Source organism: Macrotis lagotis, chromosome 7, assembly GCF_037893015.1.
Source record: "Macrotis lagotis isolate mMagLag1 chromosome 7, bilby.v1.9.chrom.fasta, whole genome shotgun sequence".
In the NCBI taxonomy this organism is placed as follows: Eukaryota; Metazoa; Chordata; class Mammalia; order Peramelemorphia; family Peramelidae; genus Macrotis; species Macrotis lagotis.
This window is the reverse complement of record NC_133664.1, coordinates 38,598,211-38,616,573: the sequence shown is the minus strand read 5'-3', so window position 1 is coordinate 38,616,573 and position 18,363 is coordinate 38,598,211. Positions and strand designations below refer to the sequence as shown.

At 39.7% G+C, this 18,363-nt stretch overlaps 2 protein-coding genes across 2 annotated transcripts in view; one reads left to right on the top strand and one right to left on the bottom strand.

Moving 5' to 3' along the window:
* The window catches only part of PIK3R4 (phosphoinositide-3-kinase regulatory subunit 4), a 67,321-nt gene extending 56,624 nt beyond the window's left edge, over positions 1–10,697 (top strand). The window contains exons 16-20 of the mRNA XM_074195791.1: positions 3,745–3,876; positions 7,191–7,291; positions 8,020–8,108; positions 8,343–8,451; positions 10,018–10,697. Coding sequence (XP_074051892.1) covers positions 3,745–3,876; positions 7,191–7,291; positions 8,020–8,108; positions 8,343–8,451; positions 10,018–10,188 — 602 coding nt within the window. The 3' untranslated portion in view covers positions 10,189–10,697. The remainder of the gene's footprint in view (positions 1–3,744; positions 3,877–7,190; positions 7,292–8,019; positions 8,109–8,342; positions 8,452–10,017) is intronic.
* A 2,128-nt stretch (positions 10,698–12,825) lies between these two features.
* LOC141494514 (collagen alpha-6(VI) chain-like) overlaps positions 12,826–18,363 on the bottom strand; it is a 138,216-nt gene continuing 132,678 nt past the window's right edge. Inside the window, exons 35-36 of the mRNA XM_074195789.1 lie at positions 17,776–17,872; positions 12,826–14,329 (exon numbers count right to left, since the gene is read on the bottom strand). Coding sequence (XP_074051890.1) covers positions 14,161–14,329; positions 17,776–17,872 — 266 coding nt within the window. The 3' untranslated portion in view covers positions 12,826–14,160. The remainder of the gene's footprint in view (positions 14,330–17,775; positions 17,873–18,363) is intronic.

Sequence of the window (18,363 nt, the reverse complement as noted above, 5' to 3'; positions counted from 1 at the left end):
AGGACTAATAGATTTATCCTTGAACTAAGATTAGAAATGGGGGGAGGGGAACAAAAATGCAAACCCTGTGTCCACAGAAAGAAGTCCAGACATTGATTTCATTTCAGTTCCTCAGCTGCCAAGCTGGGGGTCCTCTTGCACTGGGTCAAGTACAGGGGATAACGGATCAGAATTTGGACAGTGTTTGACTATTTTGCTGGACAATGAGCACACAAATAGAATTGTGGAAGCACGTGATATTCTTAGGAAAAGATCTTCAGCACCTGGAGAGGTTGAGGAAGAATAAGAGATGGCATCTGAGGCAAAAAGAAGTTGGATTCTAAGAGTGGTGGGGATGAGGGGGCTTGTCAGGCATGAGAGACATCATGGGGCTGTCAGAGGGTAGAATACCAAGTTCCTAGGACAGCCGGAAGGGCAGCAGTGCTGGTGAGAGGAGGATAGGAAATGAGGGAGGGAGGACTCAGATTGAACCTGATGAGGAGCTTGTCCCTTTATTCTGGAGGTACTGGGAGACAGACCTAGGACTTAAGATGATGATTGTGACAGCTGTTCAAGGAGGACTAGAGAGAGAAAGAGAGGGTATAAGATCAACCAGGAAGTTGTTTCAGTGGTCTATGTGAGGGGTGATGTAAGAGCTTCAGGAGCAAGTTGGGGGGATCAGATTGATACAGGGGATAAAGGAGAGGAAAGAATTAAGTGTGAGATGACCAGAGTGGATGACATTACTGTAACTCGAACAGGGAGCTTTGGAGGAAAAGATGGCAAATCTCATTTTGTTTCTATGAAATTACCTACTGAACATCCAGCTGCAGATGTCTGGCCTGCAGATAGTGCATGACAGAAATTCCTGAGGCAGGTCTGGGCTGGATCTATGTATTTGGATACTTTTGTTTAAAGATAATGGATAAACCAAGGGAGCAGAACAGATCAATTGGGGAGGGATTATAGAGCACTGAAAGGGTCTAGGAGGCAACCAAAGGGGACTTCCACAGTGTGTGTGTTGGGGTGGGGGGGTCAGAAACAAAATGAGATTTAAGGAAAGGAGACTGAGAAGTGGTCAGGCAGTTTTGATGAGAGCCAGGGGGAACTCGAGGAAGGGAGTGGTAGAAAGGGTCAGAAAAGACAGAAACATCTTTGAGCATGAAGGAGCAAAATCTTTGGTAATTTTGGAGGGATTGGTTTCAGTGAAGTATTGAGAGGGGAGCTGAGAAGTGATTAAAGGGGGGAAATGATGGCCTAGCTCCCTTCTAGGTTTGCTTGTCCATTTGGAGAAGATTCCTAGAATGAGAGCTTGAGACGGTAGGGGATTGAGCTGGCTTTGTTTGTGAACCGAGGGATTAGAGCTAGGCCAAGCTCTCCAAAGAGACCTGAGAGACTTGGAATAAGAGGGGAAACTGAGCTTAAGAGAAGGGGCCCCAAGCAGGGGAGAGCCTGTAGGGGGTTCTGAAATGAGAGGGAGAGAAGAAGGAAGTTAAGCCACAGGCCTCAGTTTACTTAGTGAAATGGGAGGACAGTATCTTCCTATTCATTTTACAGTTGAAGAAGGTACATTTTTCAGGTTCCCCAAGAAACCCATGCTGCAATCAGGGAGACCCTTCCTTGTTACCAGTAGAATGCAGCTGTGAAATCAAGGGTTTTTATTTTTTTGCAAGGCAGTGGGGTTAAGTGACTTGCCCAAGGCCACACAGCTAGGTAATTATTAAGTGTCTGAGGTCAGATTTGAACTGAGGTCCTCCTGACTCCAGGGCTGGGCCTCTATCTACTGAGCCATCTAGCTGCCCTCAAGGGGTTTAAAAAGAAGAAAGGGCTGGAATCTAGCAGGGAAGCTGCCATTTCAGCCTCTTGCTTCCTTCCCAGGGAGGCAGCCTTTGTTTTCAGTGGATTCTCTTCATTCATTCCTCCTCATTTGTCTACTCTGTGGTCTTCCTTCATCTGCTTTTCTTCCACTCCAGTTGGGTGCTTACATCTGAAAGGTGGCATCTTGGGGAGCCCACCTGGGAGAGGGAGGCTTGTTCTTCAATGATAGAACAGAAAACAAAAGATCAGAAAGAAGGAAGGATGGGGACAAGTTGGTTGAGCCAAAAGGAAAAGCAAAACCTTGAGAACCCAAGTGATAGGCACTGATTATGCTTTCTTAGTTACTCCCCAAACACCAACCTGTTGTCAATTCCATTTGCCATTTTGTATTACAGAACTTTTACAAAATTTTAAATTTTAGTAGTTTTTTTCTCCTTTCATATAGCCATTGTGTATTTCTATCACTCTCAATTTTACATTCATTAAAAATAAATTTGAAAAAGTAAAATCTTTGTGTTCTGAATGATGAATCTAATGATGAATCTATTTTATATATCCTGTTCCTTATAACCTTAGTAATCCTGTTTTCTTTATCATCACTCACCATGGTGCTTGTTCTTGCTAGCTTTTTCAGCTTGCATTTTTGTCACCCCCATTTCCTTCATATACCATGCTCATGTGTGACTCTGCCCCATTACTAGTTCCTCCTTCCCATCCCTACTGCCCTTGGCCTTTGAATAATCTTGAGACTATACCACAGTATGTCATTTCTTACTCTTTTCTCTCTTCTTCCAAAGCATTGTAACTTGCTGTGCTTTACTTGTATTTCTAGATTTCCCAACTTGATTTTGTGAAATCTCATTATTAACTTCCTTTTTCTTTATTGCCTTTTGGACAGGTTATTTTTCTTCATCTAAGATATAAGAATTGAAAGTTGAGATTATTTTGTCCTTAAGGAATATATCTCTGTGTGTATTTTCCTATTCTTGCTGTATGAATAAGCCAGGTGTTTGAATACCTTAATGATGTTGATGCTTTTGTCTCAAAGGAGACATCTCATCAAAATATATGGTGGTAGTTGTCAGAACATCATTCAGGGCCCTGAGACATCTCCCTCCACCTCTCACTGGTGGTACCAAAAGAAAGAGCTAAGCCTCCTTTCCTTAAGCATTCTGGTCCTTCTTTCCTTGCCCACTGGAGATTGTACACCCCTGGTTGACTGCTGGACTTGAAGGGCTTATCTAGGCCTGGCCTGATGCTTGCACAGACCAGCATCACCTCCCTCCCATCCCCCAGCAGTCACCTAACACTGGCTCTCATGGGATGTCGTGCCCCCCCATCACACACCCCCCCAGTCCATAATGCAGACCCAGACTGACCTCTGGGTTACACAAAGGCACTTTTCTCATGATTCAATTTAGTAGTTTCTTTCCCTTCACCTCCTTTCTTTTTTAGGTTTTTTGCAAAGCAGTGGGGTTAAGTGGTTTGCCCAAGGCCACACAGCTAGGTAATTATTAAGTGTCTGAGGCCGTATTTGAACTCGGGTCCTCCTGACTCCAGGGCTGGTGTTCTATTCACTGCACCACCTAGCTGCCCCAACCACTTCCCTTCTAGTATAGAAAATTAACTGTGAATGACCCATAACTCATCTCACTGAGCATGGTTGGCAGGTGCTAGGCCAATCTGATCTTCAACAGGGTAGCAGTCATCTCTGACAGCTGAATTCAGTCCTCCTTTTTTCATTTTGTAATCCCATTATAATTATTGTAATTCTGGCTTTTAGACAGTGGAGAGGGCAGGGGAAAAGTGTTTTAAGGGCAGCAGCTAAGAAGGCTTTTTTAATATGGTAGTTGAAAACCAAAGCTCGTTCCTTGTTGAATAAAATCTCACCCAGCTGGGCTGTGGCCATTAAATGATCATCATTTTACTTTTCCCCCATGTTGAAAGGTACAAGCAATGGGACTATGGCTTGTTGGGACATGAGGTTCCAGTTGCCAATTTCTAGTCATTGTCATCCTTCAAGAGCCCGAATCAGACGCCTCTTAATGCATCCTCTGTACCAGTCATGGGTAATTGCAGGTAAGACAGTCTTTTTTTCCAAGTTTTTGAAACAGATTTTCTTAGAATTTATCCTATTTGTAAGTCTTGGGGGTTTTGTTATTGTTGTTTGTTTTATTTTTTCTTTTCTGTCTTACACATGAATCAGATTCTGGATTTTGGCAGAGATGTGAGTTGCAAAAAATTCTACTTTTGGGTGTTAGCATATAGACTGGTCTAAGAATAATATTCCATAAGACCCTCTAAGTTAATCATTCTATTTCTCCTGGTAAGTGCTGTAAAAATTAGCTTAAAATATGGAGGGAGCTACATTTCATCTCTAATCCCTATACTTTAGTACATTCTCACACTCATGGATCTTATCCTGATTCTCCCTTCCTGATGCTGGTCTGTGTGAAGAGTCTGCAAACTAAAAGCCAGTGAAATTAAATTCAGTTGCTGGCAAAAGTTGGTACTAGGGGCGGTTAGGTAGTAGTAGATAAAGCACCGGTCCTGGAGTCAGGAGTCCCTGGGTTCAAATCTGGTCTCAGACACTTAATAATTACCTAGCTGTGTGGCCTTGGGCAAGCCACTTAACCCCGTTTGCCTTGCAAAAATCTAAAAAAAAAAAAAAAAAGTTGGTACTAGATTATCTTTTTTTTTTGCTTTTCCAATTACATGTTATAAAAGTTTTCAACATATATTCATATGTGTGTGCCTATTTTTAAGTTACATAATTTCCTTCCACCCTCCCTTCCCACCCCACTCCCCTCAGCCGTGAACAGTCAGGTGAATATTGTATATACACATTTGTGTTTTACATCTATATAGATTAGTAATTTTCTATATGAGGAATTAGAATTAAGGGGAAAGAAAAACATAAGAGAAAGTTTTAAAAAGTGAATGTAGTGTTCATGCAGAATCTGAAGGGGGTTTTTGGTCTGGTTTGGTTTTTCTTCCTCTGGATGGAGATAGCATTGTCCATAGCTAGTTTCCCAGGGTTGTCCTAGCTCTCTGAACTGCTGAGAGGAGCTGCATTCATCAAGGCCTGATCAACTCAGAATGTTGTTAATGTGTACATTCTTGGTTCTTTCCCTGTCTCTCAGCATCAGATCCTGTAATTCATTCCATGCTTTTCTAGAGTCTGATCATTTATGGTTTGTTACAGAACAATAATACTCCATAACATTCATATGTCATAGCTGGTTCAGCCATTCCCAAATTGATTGGCATAATGCCCTTCACTTTTCAATGCTTTACTACTTCAAAAAGTGCTGCTCTGAATATTTTGGAATATGTGGGACTTGTCCCATTTTTTTGTGATTTCTTCTGGATATAGGCCTAGTATTGGAATTGCTGGGTCAAAGCGTGTGATCAGTTTTATTGTCCTTTGGGCATAGTTCCATATTGCTCTCCAGAAAGGTTGGATCTGTTCACAATTCCACCAACAGTGCAGGTAATAGATTATTGAAGGGATGTTCTTTGAACATTTAGAATAGGAATAGTAATCACTAAGATTCACACAGCTACATCAAGAGCAGGTCATGTTAAACTAATGTCATTTCCTTTTTTAACAATATCCGCACACTAATCGATAGTGAACTGGATTTTACCAAAGCATAAACAGGTATTTCTAGCATTCTTATGCTAGACAAGTATGGTTAGGTGAATTGGTTGTTTCAGGGAACTAAAAAATGTGATCATTAATGGAGAGATATTAGTGTAGTTAAATCTTTAGCTCTTCAGGGGTTAACTCATTTTTTTTAACCTCCCACATGGCCTACACAGTTAGGAGGGCCCTTTTCAGAGCCCCCCCCCCCCCCAATATTTGAAATTAATTGCAGATTCCCACAAGTAGTGATTCCCATGCTTTTGAGTCTAAGGCTGTTCTGATGAGTGTTAGCAAAGAATTCAACACTCCTCAAGGATATTCTCATATAAAAGAATAGTAGAGCCATGAGAGTATTTGGGGGGGGGGGGGATTGTTTCCATCAAAAGCTTATCTCCAATTTTGGGTCCATTAAAATTCTTCAGGTAGCAAACACACAGAGTGGTCTCTTGAGTCAAATGCTAATCTTTTATCTGAATGGATTTAAAATAAATGAAGAGGGAGGTGGCACACATGGCCACTCTTTATAACTTCCCTGGCCCATTTTGACAAAAGATGAGAAAAAAGTATTCAGAGATATAAGAGATGGGCTTTGAGAAATAGGTGGTAGTTTTAGTGGTTTGGTTAATGGTCTTGGTTGTAGTGAAACTATAGAGGGAAAATAGAGAAGTGTTTGTATATGTTTGCATTTGCTGTGCATTTCCAAATGACTTCCATTTTCCAGTGAAGTAACAGAATGCTGGTGGAGGTGCTAGGAACTCCAGGAAAAGCTGGCCCATTGGACATAGCCTGCATTGAAACTCATACTGGATTTGGGGGAGGGGGTGACTCTTCTTTTCCTAAAATTAACTCCAAAGGAAGAGATACATAGTAGAGGCTTAATAAAATATTGGTTGACTTGCTGAGCATCTTTTTTCCTGACTAAAGCGTCAGGTCTAAACGGTCTTCATGTTTAGAATTGGTCTGGAACAATGTATCTTTATGGAGTACTCTCAGTGAATTTTATCAGTGCAATTTCTAATAATCTTAGAAGATTGGAATAGAATTTAGTGTAGCCTAAGATAAAGGAAACATGTTCTTGGCACTATGGCCCCAACATACACAAAGATAGTGCTAAATGGAGGAAGAGGGAAGACTAGGGATGAGAGAGGAAGAAAAAGACTATTTATAGTAGGTTAAAATTTGAATGAAACCTCAGTAATACTAGTATTAGACATATAATACATTTGGCTCACATTTAGACAGTGCTTACTAACATACTAGGTGGTGTCCTGAACATAGATGCTTTATCTCCTTTTTTCAAAACAAAGAAACTGAGGCAGATTAAATCCCTTGATTAAGGTTGCCCAGTTAGTGGGATTTGAACCTTAGATCTTCCTGACTTCAGGCCCTGTGCTACCAGCTGCAATGCATGCTTAGGTATTATATAACAGCATAGGAATAAGGGTCCGTGCCAACACATTCTCTTCCTATCTTCAGCCTGCCTCAGGCAGATCCCAGGAACCTTCACATTTTCTGTTCATTCATTTGAGTTTCTTTATAAGCCCATTGCTTTGATGGCAGTTGCCAGCATTCTCCCTTCATCTTCTCTGTAGAATAGGTCAACTTAAGTTTTACTTCCATTGCTTGAGGCCAGTGCACTGTGGAGGTCCTGGGGAAAGAGGCTGCTAGGGCAGCACTGGCTGGTCCAGCTGGCCAAGCTGTGGAAGCCAGGAGAGTAATTTTGTTGGCCTTGTGTCTCTCTTAGCTGTTCAAGGCAACAATGAGGTGTCCATGTGGGACATGGAAACTGGTGACAGACGCTTCACTCTCTGGGCCAGCAGCGCACCACCTCTTTCCGAATTACAGGTTTGGCTTCACTTTTTACTGTAAGGACCAACATTTTTTCCTACTCTAAGCACTATTCTGGCATGCTGTTGAATCTGATTTCTGTCTTGCCCATGGCTCTGTTTTCAATTTGGAAGTTTCATAAAGCAAAAGACTATATGACCATGTTTCTTTCCTTCCCCTTTTTTTCTAAGAGTATTTAAGGTATATGTAGTCTTTAAGTTAGGGACATCTCCACAAGACCTCTATTGCCTCATTTAATTCTGATTTTCTTTCAACTAATAGTTTCTTTTGAACTTAATTCTTATTACTTTTTAGTAGGAAAAAAGTAGTGTTATCACATCTTACAGAATGATAAATTTTCTTTAACTGTATATTTTTATCACATTCACAGTATCTTTTGCTTGTGGTGGTACTCAAAACTGACCCTAAAAATGGCAGAGGAATCAGAAGAACATTTATCTAGTTAGAATTTAATAAAGAAAGCAAATTCTTGAGATCTTGGAAGGAGGTTTGGGGTGGTGAGGGGTTTGAGGCAGATAAAGAGAGGCATATCTCTGTGCCAGATATACATATCTGTAGGTAACTATTGTCTACTACAAGAAAGGGTTTGAGTGAATATTAGCAAGTCTTCAGAGACAGCAGAATTATTTTCAAAAGCCACATATCTTATTTGATGATTTCACTGAATTTTTCTAAAGAAGAAATTGTTATTACACTAATTTGGGCTCATTTTTGTTCCTTCCCAGCCTTCCTCACACAGTGTTCATGGGATCTATTGCAGTCCTGCAGATGGAAACCCTATCCTTCTGACAGCGGGCTCTGACATGAAGATAAGGTACACAGCTCTGCCCAACAGGAGAGATGGAAGGCATTTGGGGGAGCTGAGAGAGGGAGGAAGCTTTTTTCAACTAAGTTTAGTTTATTGTTTCTAGGAAATGTCATTAAATTCCAGAGTTCTCTTAAGAAGATGGAAAGTTCCAATTCTCTACTGAGAAAGTTAAAACCAAAACCAGCAGTTACTATCTTGGACTTTTAGAAGTTAGTCACTGTTTAAATTTTTTCCCCACAGATTTTGGGATCTTGCTTACCCAGAAAGGTCCTATATTGTTGCTGGAGGTAGCAGTTCCCCATCTGTGTCCTACTATAGGAAAATCATCGAAGGCACAGAAGTTGTCCAGGTATGACTGGTTTTCACATAATTACTTTTTTCCTGTGAGATGGCATCATTCATTAGATTAGAAGTTCACTGCAGTGACCTTCTGTATTGAATTAGAAATTGACTTAGTTGAAAATAATCATCATATAAGCTGCATCATTAGAGTAATTAGATTGATTCACAAACCACATAAGGATATATCTTATTTTTTCCCAACTCTAAATTTTTAAGTTAGACTTCCCTGGTAGCTTGGAACGTTTTAGAGGGAAGAACACAAATGAATCATTGGGTTGTAACAAGTCAGAAAGCTTATTATCTCTGTTACCCGTTCCAGGCCAGTCCGCTGTTCTTGGTTTCAACTGTGATGTAGACCTGTATGGGATTGGTAGATCCATTCTCAGTGATATTAGGGAGGTCTAGACCAAGTCTCTGCCACTCCTAAATTTTTAGACTTGGATCATCAGAGTCATCTTGGGCTTATTGTAGAATTGTATTTAAAACCTTTTTTTTTTTTTTTTTTTTTTTTTTTTTGGAGGGGAGAAAGGTATATGTATGTGTGTCAGGAAGTGGAAGTTCTACTTTAATCTAACCCAAAGTTGTAGAAATTAAGGAAAATCTTAACCTTGTGTGCAGTTTGGGGGAACATCGACATGAAGGATGAAAGTAATCTAGCCAGCTGGATTAGCCAAGCTAACTGTAACACAGATTTCGGCCTGATAACATTCACATAGGGGCTGCTGTCAGACCCATCTCGTCAGTCAAGAAGATTCCATTAGCCAGAGAGTCACGAAGGAAAAGAGGATATTTACTTTCAGTAATTATTGTTGATTTAGTTAAATGCCATTTTCATATGCTAAGGAACATTATATCTGATTGATAATTGTTTCTGTAATGTTTGTGGGCCCTGAGGAGTGATGTTCAGTCTTAAATGTTTGTGTATGACTGGTTTATTTTGAATCTCAGCTATGTCTATCCTTTAAATTTCCTGCTTGAGGACAGAGAATGTGTATAAACCATTCTTTCTCAAGTGCATGATCTTGAGCAGGTTCTGATTTCTTCCTTCATTAGAGGGTCAAACTGGATTCTGAAGGGATTGCAGTTTCACACATTTACCTTTATTTGCTAGAACTTAGAGGAGAGGTGCTAAATCATTCAGTCTCTTAAGTGAATAATACGTGCCCCAAACCGTGCTGTGCTCTCCAGATACAAAGAATATCCGAAACAGGATCCCTGCTCTCAGTGAGGGGAATGGTCGAGTACAAACAGGCTCTGTGTGTCTATATATACATATATATATGTATATATATATATATATACATATATACATATATAGAATAAATAAGAAGTGATCAGAGGAAAAAAGTTCCTTTTTTGTGATCCCTCAGATACAGAAACTTAAAAGTTCCTTCTCCCTAGGAAAAGGCTCCACCTTGAATATAAGGATGATGTACATCATCACCTCCCATCCTTTATGTTCTTCTCTGGTTTATAAAAATGTTTAAGAAGCTCATCTCCAAACCTAGCTTGTGGAGCTACTTTTTAATCTTCTGGCTTTGTCTTTTTCTCTTCTTTTGGAACTCTTAATTAGGAAATCCAAAACAAACAGAAGATTGGACCGACAGATGACACCCCTCGAAGGGGCCCAGAATCTCTCCCTGTTGGCCATCATGATATCATCACAGATATTGCTACTTTCCAGACGACACAAGGCTTTATAGTAACTGCTTCGAGAGATGGCATTGTGAAAGTGTGGAAATAGAAGCTGCACTGATTTGTATAATTTGTAATAAGGAAATAAATAATATACTACAATTTTCTATATTAAAAAGTATTTTTAGAAAACAGAATTGAATGAAATATGGAGGTGAAAAATCTTATCACTAGCATTTGTTGTCTTATGTTAACCCAGTTTTGAGAATTGTTGTATTCTGTTCAATATTGTGGCTTAGTGAACTGAGAAAAACCCTAGCCGCAGTGGTTGTGAAGTGATTGATCACACGGGATCTACTGCATTCTACCTTTCTTTGAAGAAGCAGTGGGAGAGTCACGTCAGATTGTGGAGATGATGAATTTGAAGTGCCAACAACACATAGCATATTCATCAGCTGGTTTTATTTTGAATCAGTTCAGTTCAACAGATGCTTATTCCTTTAAAAAGACCTCTTGAAATATTGCCCTTTAAGTCCTACCTGCTTTGTTCAACATGCTTGAAAATAAATTCCACTTGACATGTTCAAGTTGTATTTTTTTTTAACATGCAAACTTTGAAAGGGAGGAAAAAACACTCCTCAGTAGTTTGAGCCTCAGTTGGTTGGGCAAGCAAGTTAGAGTATGTTTCCAGTTATGAGACTTTTTAAACTAAATCTTTAACTGGAATTTCATGGGGGAGAAACTCATGGTGATGTTAGATATGCCTGAAAATCCACTGGGTTATCTGAGCGTGCTCAGTGACATTTGGAAAATGTCATATAATAAAGAGACATTTCATGTGCTAGAAATGTTGGAGCTAGCCACTGTCAACTGGCACACAAGCCTAACCATGGGAAAAGATTTCAAAAACAATGATGTCATTTGAAAAAGAAAAAAGTCAATCTACTGTGTAATCATTATCAGGAGTCAATCCTGGTAGGATTGAGACTTTTAGAGGGCAGCTTGTTTAAACCTATGCCTTAATAGGAGTTCCTACTCCAGGACACTAGCAAAAGGCTAACCACCCATCTGCTTGCTCTGGTGGAGCTCATTAGCACAATTTTAATTGTCAGGAAGTTTTCTGAGTTTTAATTTAGGGGGGAAAAAACCTTAAATACTCACTTTTTCAGATTAATTTGTTTGTCTTCTGGAGCTTCCTTGGCACTTGGATACTTTTCTCATTCAGACTCATTTTGTTGTAGAAACCATCTCTCAATACTTTAAAAGATTCATAATTTCATTACTGTGGGAGTTCCTCCTATCAATGATAGAGATCCCAATTCTTCCCTGCCTGTCTCAGTGTAGTCAGAAGAGACTACAGCAGGGAAATTCCTTTTTTCAATCTGGATTCAGCTACTTGAGTTTTGAGTTTAGACCAGAAAACTGAAAACAATCACCTGGTGAAGAATTGTTCTTAAAAAACAAACAAACAAAATCCCACCAGTTAGTTTTCCCTAATTATAAAGATGAGGTTCAGTCCTGCTTCTTTCATATCTTGGCTGTGGGATCGTGGCTAAGTCACTCTTTTGGTCCCAGTCAACTGCCTTGGTACAAGAGATTCCTTCCAGCTGAGGAGGTCCCTGTGGGTACAAAATCATGTGTACCCCCCCATTCCTCCCCAATAACAAACATAATAAAACTTACTGCCCTTTCATGGACTCTTATCATCTACAACTTCCTAGTCAATGTTCCCGTTGACTCTATAAATTGAGAACCCCACCATGAAGGGTTGTCATCAGTTAATGCTAAAGCCAGAATAATAAAATAAATATAAGTCAATAGTTGTCTGCTCAGGAGCACAGTGACTTGGCCTCATTAGGAAATAGTGTTGATCTCTTTATCATTTTATCTGCAATCTCTTTATAAGTCCTGTTAAACATGTATTCTTAAAAGAGCACAGAGATCAGAGGAGTCTATTGGGAATAAACCCTTCTTAAATAGCAATGAACATTTTTCAAAGTATTTAACTTTATGGGAAAAGTTTTTCCCCTTTTTCCCTGGATTTATGGAAGACTTTTCTACTTGAAATTTTCAATTTTCTGAGGAAGCTGCCACTTGGTTCACTGAGCACTACCATTATCTTGGTCATTGCTGCTTAGCACCCTCAGATGCATCTTCAGAACATGGTATTGATCCTTGTAGAATTGGGAGAAAATTACAAGATACTAAATAATAAGATGCATATATACCCATATACATCATCCATCTAGATATGGAGAAGGGAAAGGAAGGAAGCTTTGTCTCAAGGGATTGAGCTTCTTTTGAATTTCATCTAAATGGTGCTTAATACAGAAAGTCTGACTCACTGCCCTACTGTGCAAGAGTCTTGGGAACCAAGGATTTGGACTTGTTACAAATTCATTTATTTCACCCAAATGACAAATCAGACATGCCTATTTACTTGGTTCCTGGTCACTGGATAAAACCTTAGTGAATAGAGCCTCAAGTGACTGGAACCCTAAATTAACTGGGCTTTTTTTCCTCCCCAGTATTTCACTTTCAGGCCAGAGAGGTGAATCTTTGTTTTTTTGTTTTAGTTTTTTAGTTTTTGCAAAGCAATGGGGTTAAGTGGCTTGCCCAAGGCCACAGAGCTAGGTAATTATTTAGTGTTTGAGGCCGGATTTGAACTCAGGTACTCCTGACTCCAGGGCTGGTACTCTATCCACTGTGCCACCTAGCCACCCCTGAGGTGAATCTTTGAAAAATAAATACCAAACAACCAAGTTGACAAATGGAATTTATTTATTTTTAAAAAATTAACTTCCACCCTAGATTCTGGAGCTTGTACATGCTGAGGCCAATCTACAGTCCAATACAATAAGAATTCATAATCAGAATTTTGGGTATTAGAAGGAACCTCAGCTACTAAAAGAAAAGATAATTTTACCTACCAAAGCAGAAATAGACTAGTATGACTCTGACATTTTTTTCAATTCCCAGAGTTTTCTGCTTAAGTTAAAAAAATACAATTAACCAGAACTTCTCTTTAAAAAAGATCCAGGTGTTTTTTTTTTGTTTTTTTTACAATCTGAACTGGAATGGTCCCCACTTAGGGGAAAATAAACAACTGAATAAACCACAAAACACAGATATGCTTTACTCTGCATTGAGTTGTCATTTCCCATTTGACACCTGAGTATGAATATTATGTAAAACTTCTTGGAGCTCTTGGTCCCTTGAAGTATGCGGAAGCTGGTTGGTAGTTTTGCCTGAGTGAGATGGACAGAACTCGGGGTGTGGTGGGGCTTCTCTTGCAGGTGAGATGACGAGAGGTGTGGGGAAGAAATCTGGCTCATATATTAAAGACTGACCCACACCCATCTGGACTGATGAATGGGAATAAATGAAAGGGAAGCACAAGGGACTGCTGCATCCTGATATTGGGAGTCAGTAAATGACAACCTGGCTCGCCCACCCTTTCCTTTCTGAAAGAAAATGGTGACACAGAGTCTTGAAGAAAAAGGCTGATGGTTAGGATGGCCAAGCACCATTTGGAAATGACCTGGAGCAAAACAACCACCACATCAATGCATTTTTGAGCATTAAACAGTTCTAAATGGAGAAGACAAAGTGGGTATGTATACATCATAGAGTGTAGTTTGTAAAAACCAACTTGGCTGCCATGGATATTTGTACATATTGTAGTTGCTGCCCACAGCTCCCAGCTGCAGTCTGTTAGCATCAAACTTTTCATTAGGCTCAGTACAACCGCACCATAGCATCTATTTGACTTTTCAGTTTCCTTTCAGTATGGTACTCTGACACTCCAGGCTAAGATTGTTGCAATGGTTGGGATCCTAGTCACATAAATGCTAAGACAAGGTGTACATATGGCAGGATCAACAGTATGCCAAAGTCATTGTCACTCGGTAGCATTCATCCAATTCAGACACAGCCTCAAGTTTCTAAAGTCAGGAAATTTCTCCCAAACAAACCTTGCTGCTGGTGGGTTCAGTTACTTAAGCTTCTTGGTTTGGTCCTGTGATCATGACACTCGCCACACCTCTGCCCAATGCAGACTGAGGTTGCACTTGGCAGCTATTTAAAGATGAGGTTTGTGAACAACGCGTGGCATTTTGAGTCCAGTTTTAAGAGGACGGGATGCGTTCCTGGTATAACCGTTCATGTTCCAGACAGCATTACCCCGTACGACTCGAGAGAGAGTTCTTTTGGAGATTAACTTCGTTGCAAGGGATCCAACGTGGCCAAGGCTGCATAAGAGAGATGGAAAACAACGGTAGTTTTATCCAATTATGAATAAAACTTTAATGGTCATTCGATCTTCTGAAATTATTTTTGTGCCCATTTTCTTTCTACCTCAGGTTCCCTAGAGCTAGAAGTGTCCTTAAAGCTCACCTAGTCTAGTCCTCTCATCTAATGAAAAAGCAGGTTCAGAGAAGCTCTGACTTCCCCTTCCTCCCCCATTTTTCATTGTTTTAAAAGTTGGTGCACATGACCTGTTCCAGTGCTGTAAGCTTTATGTTCCTTGCTCCTATCACTTGCTCTCCATAATTCACCACTCTGCCTAATTCATAATTCAGCATCATAACTCCACTAATAAGTGAACAATGGAAACAGACACAAGATTCCCATCAATTTCACAAATTATGAGAATCTGATATTTGGTGGAGAAAAGAAAACTTAAAAAGATGTTAACAATAGCTTTTGAGGGTATCAAAATAAAAAAGGAAACTAAAGGGGGACCTTGGGAACAACTCAAATAATTATTGGTATGCGAATATGAAGGACTATTGTGCCAAAATTGATGAAATGGAGAGACTGAGAGGAATCTGGAAGACATGTTTGAACAAATGCACAGCGAAGTAGGTGAAATTAGCATAATTTATCCAATAACATCAGAGAAAACTACTTAAAACTAATCAACACATTAGCAAACCATGAACCCCAAAGAATCAAAGAAGCATGTTACCCCTCTCCTGACAGAAAAGCACTGGACTCCAAAGCATATGACATACTTTTGGACAAGTCAATGAGTAAATTTGTTTCATTTAGCAATGACATTTATTATAAGACTTTACTTTTTTCCCCCTTTGTTATTAAATTTCAGGAAGGGGAGTGAAAGGGAGAAAAATGAATGTTTACTGGAAGAAACGAAATACTAAAATAATAGAATTAGGTCAGGAAGGAGTAGGTAGGGGAGGTTGGGGGGGGGGGAAGAATTGAATTATGAGTGTCATTGTACATGTAGACTGGATGCATTGAACAAAGAGATTTTCCCCCAGTATTTTGTTTCTGAATATCACCCCCTTCGGTGTGTTTGCCCTCTTATATCACCCTCTTCCCTTCTTTCCCCTTTCCCTTTTTCCCTTCCTTTCCTTTTGTTAGTTCCCTTTTTCCCCCACTCCCCCTCTCTTTCTCTGCCCCCTCCCCTTTTAATACTTGAAAGGTTAGATGTTTATTTTTTTAACTAAGTATGTGTAAGTTGACTTTAAGCCAAGCCTGATGAGAAGAAGATTCAGGTTAAACAAAGAGATTTTTACCTATTATCAAAATTACCTTTGAGATACATATATAAACACAAACACAGGGAATTACCTTATAGATATATAAACACATGCCTATGCACACATATTTACATGCATATTTATGTTTGTGTATTATTTCTCCCTCCACTCAGAAGACAGACACTTTTGAAAGTAGCTTTTTTGACACATACAATTTTCAAACAATAGTTGGTTAAAAGATCCACTTTTCTCAGTTAAACTATCTTGGTCCCAGTCTCCCATTCAGGCAGAACCAATTTCCTGAAAGTGAACAGGTTGACTGCCTGCCTTTTGTTGTCTCTAGGTTGACAGGGCTCTTACATTAAGGCTTCCTCCCTAGACGGTTGACCCTGGCTGACCATCTCTCTCCTTACTCGTTCATGATCTGACAGGCTCTTTTTCCCCCTCGCTAATCTGACAAGCACCATTTTATCCTTCATCTCTACTTCAAAAAACCCAGGGAAGGGATGAACCAATTCTCACTCAGCCTGTCCTGAGGAACTGTGAAGTCATCTTTGTTGCTTGTCATCCACAGTTGATTCTTTGATCTCAGACAATCTCTGGTGTTCTAATCTGCTACTTTTCCACTTACATTTCCAGTGCACAGTACAACTAAGGGGTACCAGGGGAAGCTATGTAGGCTTTTCTTCTGTTACATTTATTGGATGCCGAGAGGCAGATCTGACACGGTTCAGCCAGCATAAACTGAGAGATCTCACAAATAATGCTATTGACTTCCTGTCTGAATCCCTTAGTGTCCTCTCAATTTTACAGCAGTTCCATCATTTATGACACATATAGGAAATGCCCCTGACATGCCTAGAATAATTTGGAAAAAGGGGAAACAAAACACCTTCCCTTCCAAAACTGATTAGAGTCAGTCATTCAGGCTCTCCATAGAATGGAAAATTCAGTGTTCTGAATTTTAACTTTATGAACTGTATCATGGGATGTCTTCATAGTCCCTAAGGTGCCTACTTCTTTTGAGCCTAGGAAACCAGGATGAATTCACACTCTCTGAGCCTGTCACATGAAGACAACCTACCCTTTTCTCAACTCCTACCCTAAGTCTCTACCCCAAGTCCTGTCAAATGATACTCATATCACTTCATTGTAGAAGGGAGGGGGAGAAAACAACAGATACCTTCAGTTTAAAAAACTTTATCTTAGACTTGCATCACAAGTCTTTTTTAATGTTCACTTCAGGAGGCATTTGCTGCTGGACAGTTCCCTCGTGGCTTACTCAGCATTAGGGCAACTGATTCTCATTCAGTCAGTTAAAAGTGTTCTGAAATCAGACTGAAAAACCCATAAAAATTAAAACACCAAACACACCTAATTTGATGGAAACATTTCTTTCCCCAATCTTCATCAGAGATTAAGGAATGAAAATAATTTATAATGCAACTATATCAAGGGTAGTCCTGGCAAGTAATTTCTGGCATTTGCAGGGGCAGTGTGACTAAAGAGAACTAGGGACTGGTAGATAAGAGACAGCCATGTTCAAGTTCCACCATAGGCAGGTACTATCTGTGTGACCTTGGGCAAATAACTCAAATGCTTGAGTTTCTCTTTCCTCATAGGCAAAATGGGAATAATAGCATCTATTGCCTATTTAATAGGACTTAGGAGAATTAAATGAGATAACATAAATAAGCATCCTCAGTTTTAGGATCACAGTCCAAGACCTAGAAGGGACCTGAAAGGTCATCTAGTTCAACTCCTTCATTTTACAGGTATGAAAAATTCATCTTTAAGGCAAATTATGGTTGTTATTAGTGGGTTTTTATTTTTTGAAAGGAGAGATATATGTTTTCAAAGAATTTATGATGGCAGAAGTGTGCTAGCATCTCCTACAAACTCAGACTGAATTTGTTTTCTTTTTCTCTTTTTTTTAGGTTTTTTTCAAGAAAAGGGGGTTAAGTGGCTTGCCCAAGGCCACACAGCTAGGTAATCATTAAGTGTCTGAGGCCAGAACTCAGGTACTCCTGACTCCAGGGCTGGTGTTCTATCCGCTGTGCCATCTAGCTGCCCCACCTGAATTTGTTTTCTAAAGCACACCACCACACAGAAACACATACAGAAGGGAGAACTGGAAATAATTCTGATAACCATGAAATCCATTGTCTGGTCATGAAGATCCTACAACTTACACATGGCTTTGTCGTTTGGAAGGTTGTTTTGGTTCTGGAAGGTTGACTTTACTGCATTTTACTTTGAAGTTTAGAGGTGGATACTTGTTGATTGCACCTAGGGAGAGAGCAGATTATAGTTATGTTTACATATAGCTTTCTGTCAACATGATTTAAAATACATAAGCTTTTCAGTATAGGACTTTCCACTTCTCATTACCTATTTCAGAAGTGGACAGTGACTGAAGCGGTAAAATGTGTTACATGTTACATTTCTCAGTTGATTTGTTTGTATATACAGAAAATCCATCTGTGTTAGTGCTGTGCTGCCATAGTTACTGATCTACTCCAAAGGACTCTGGGTAAGAAGAATTGGTGCTTCCTTACAAGATGCAGGACAACAAAAGGTGGCAGAAGCCAACCTGATCTGCCCAGCCTTAAAACAACAGTATCCAAATTCTTTCATTGTTTAACCCTTACTACTGAGCTTCATCAATCATTTCTGAGGCATCTTGATGAATTTTCTGGAAGAACTTTCGTTTTAGAGATTGGGAGAGTCAATCCACATAGCAGATTGACAGATGCTTCCATTGCTAGAGAGCCCAGGTT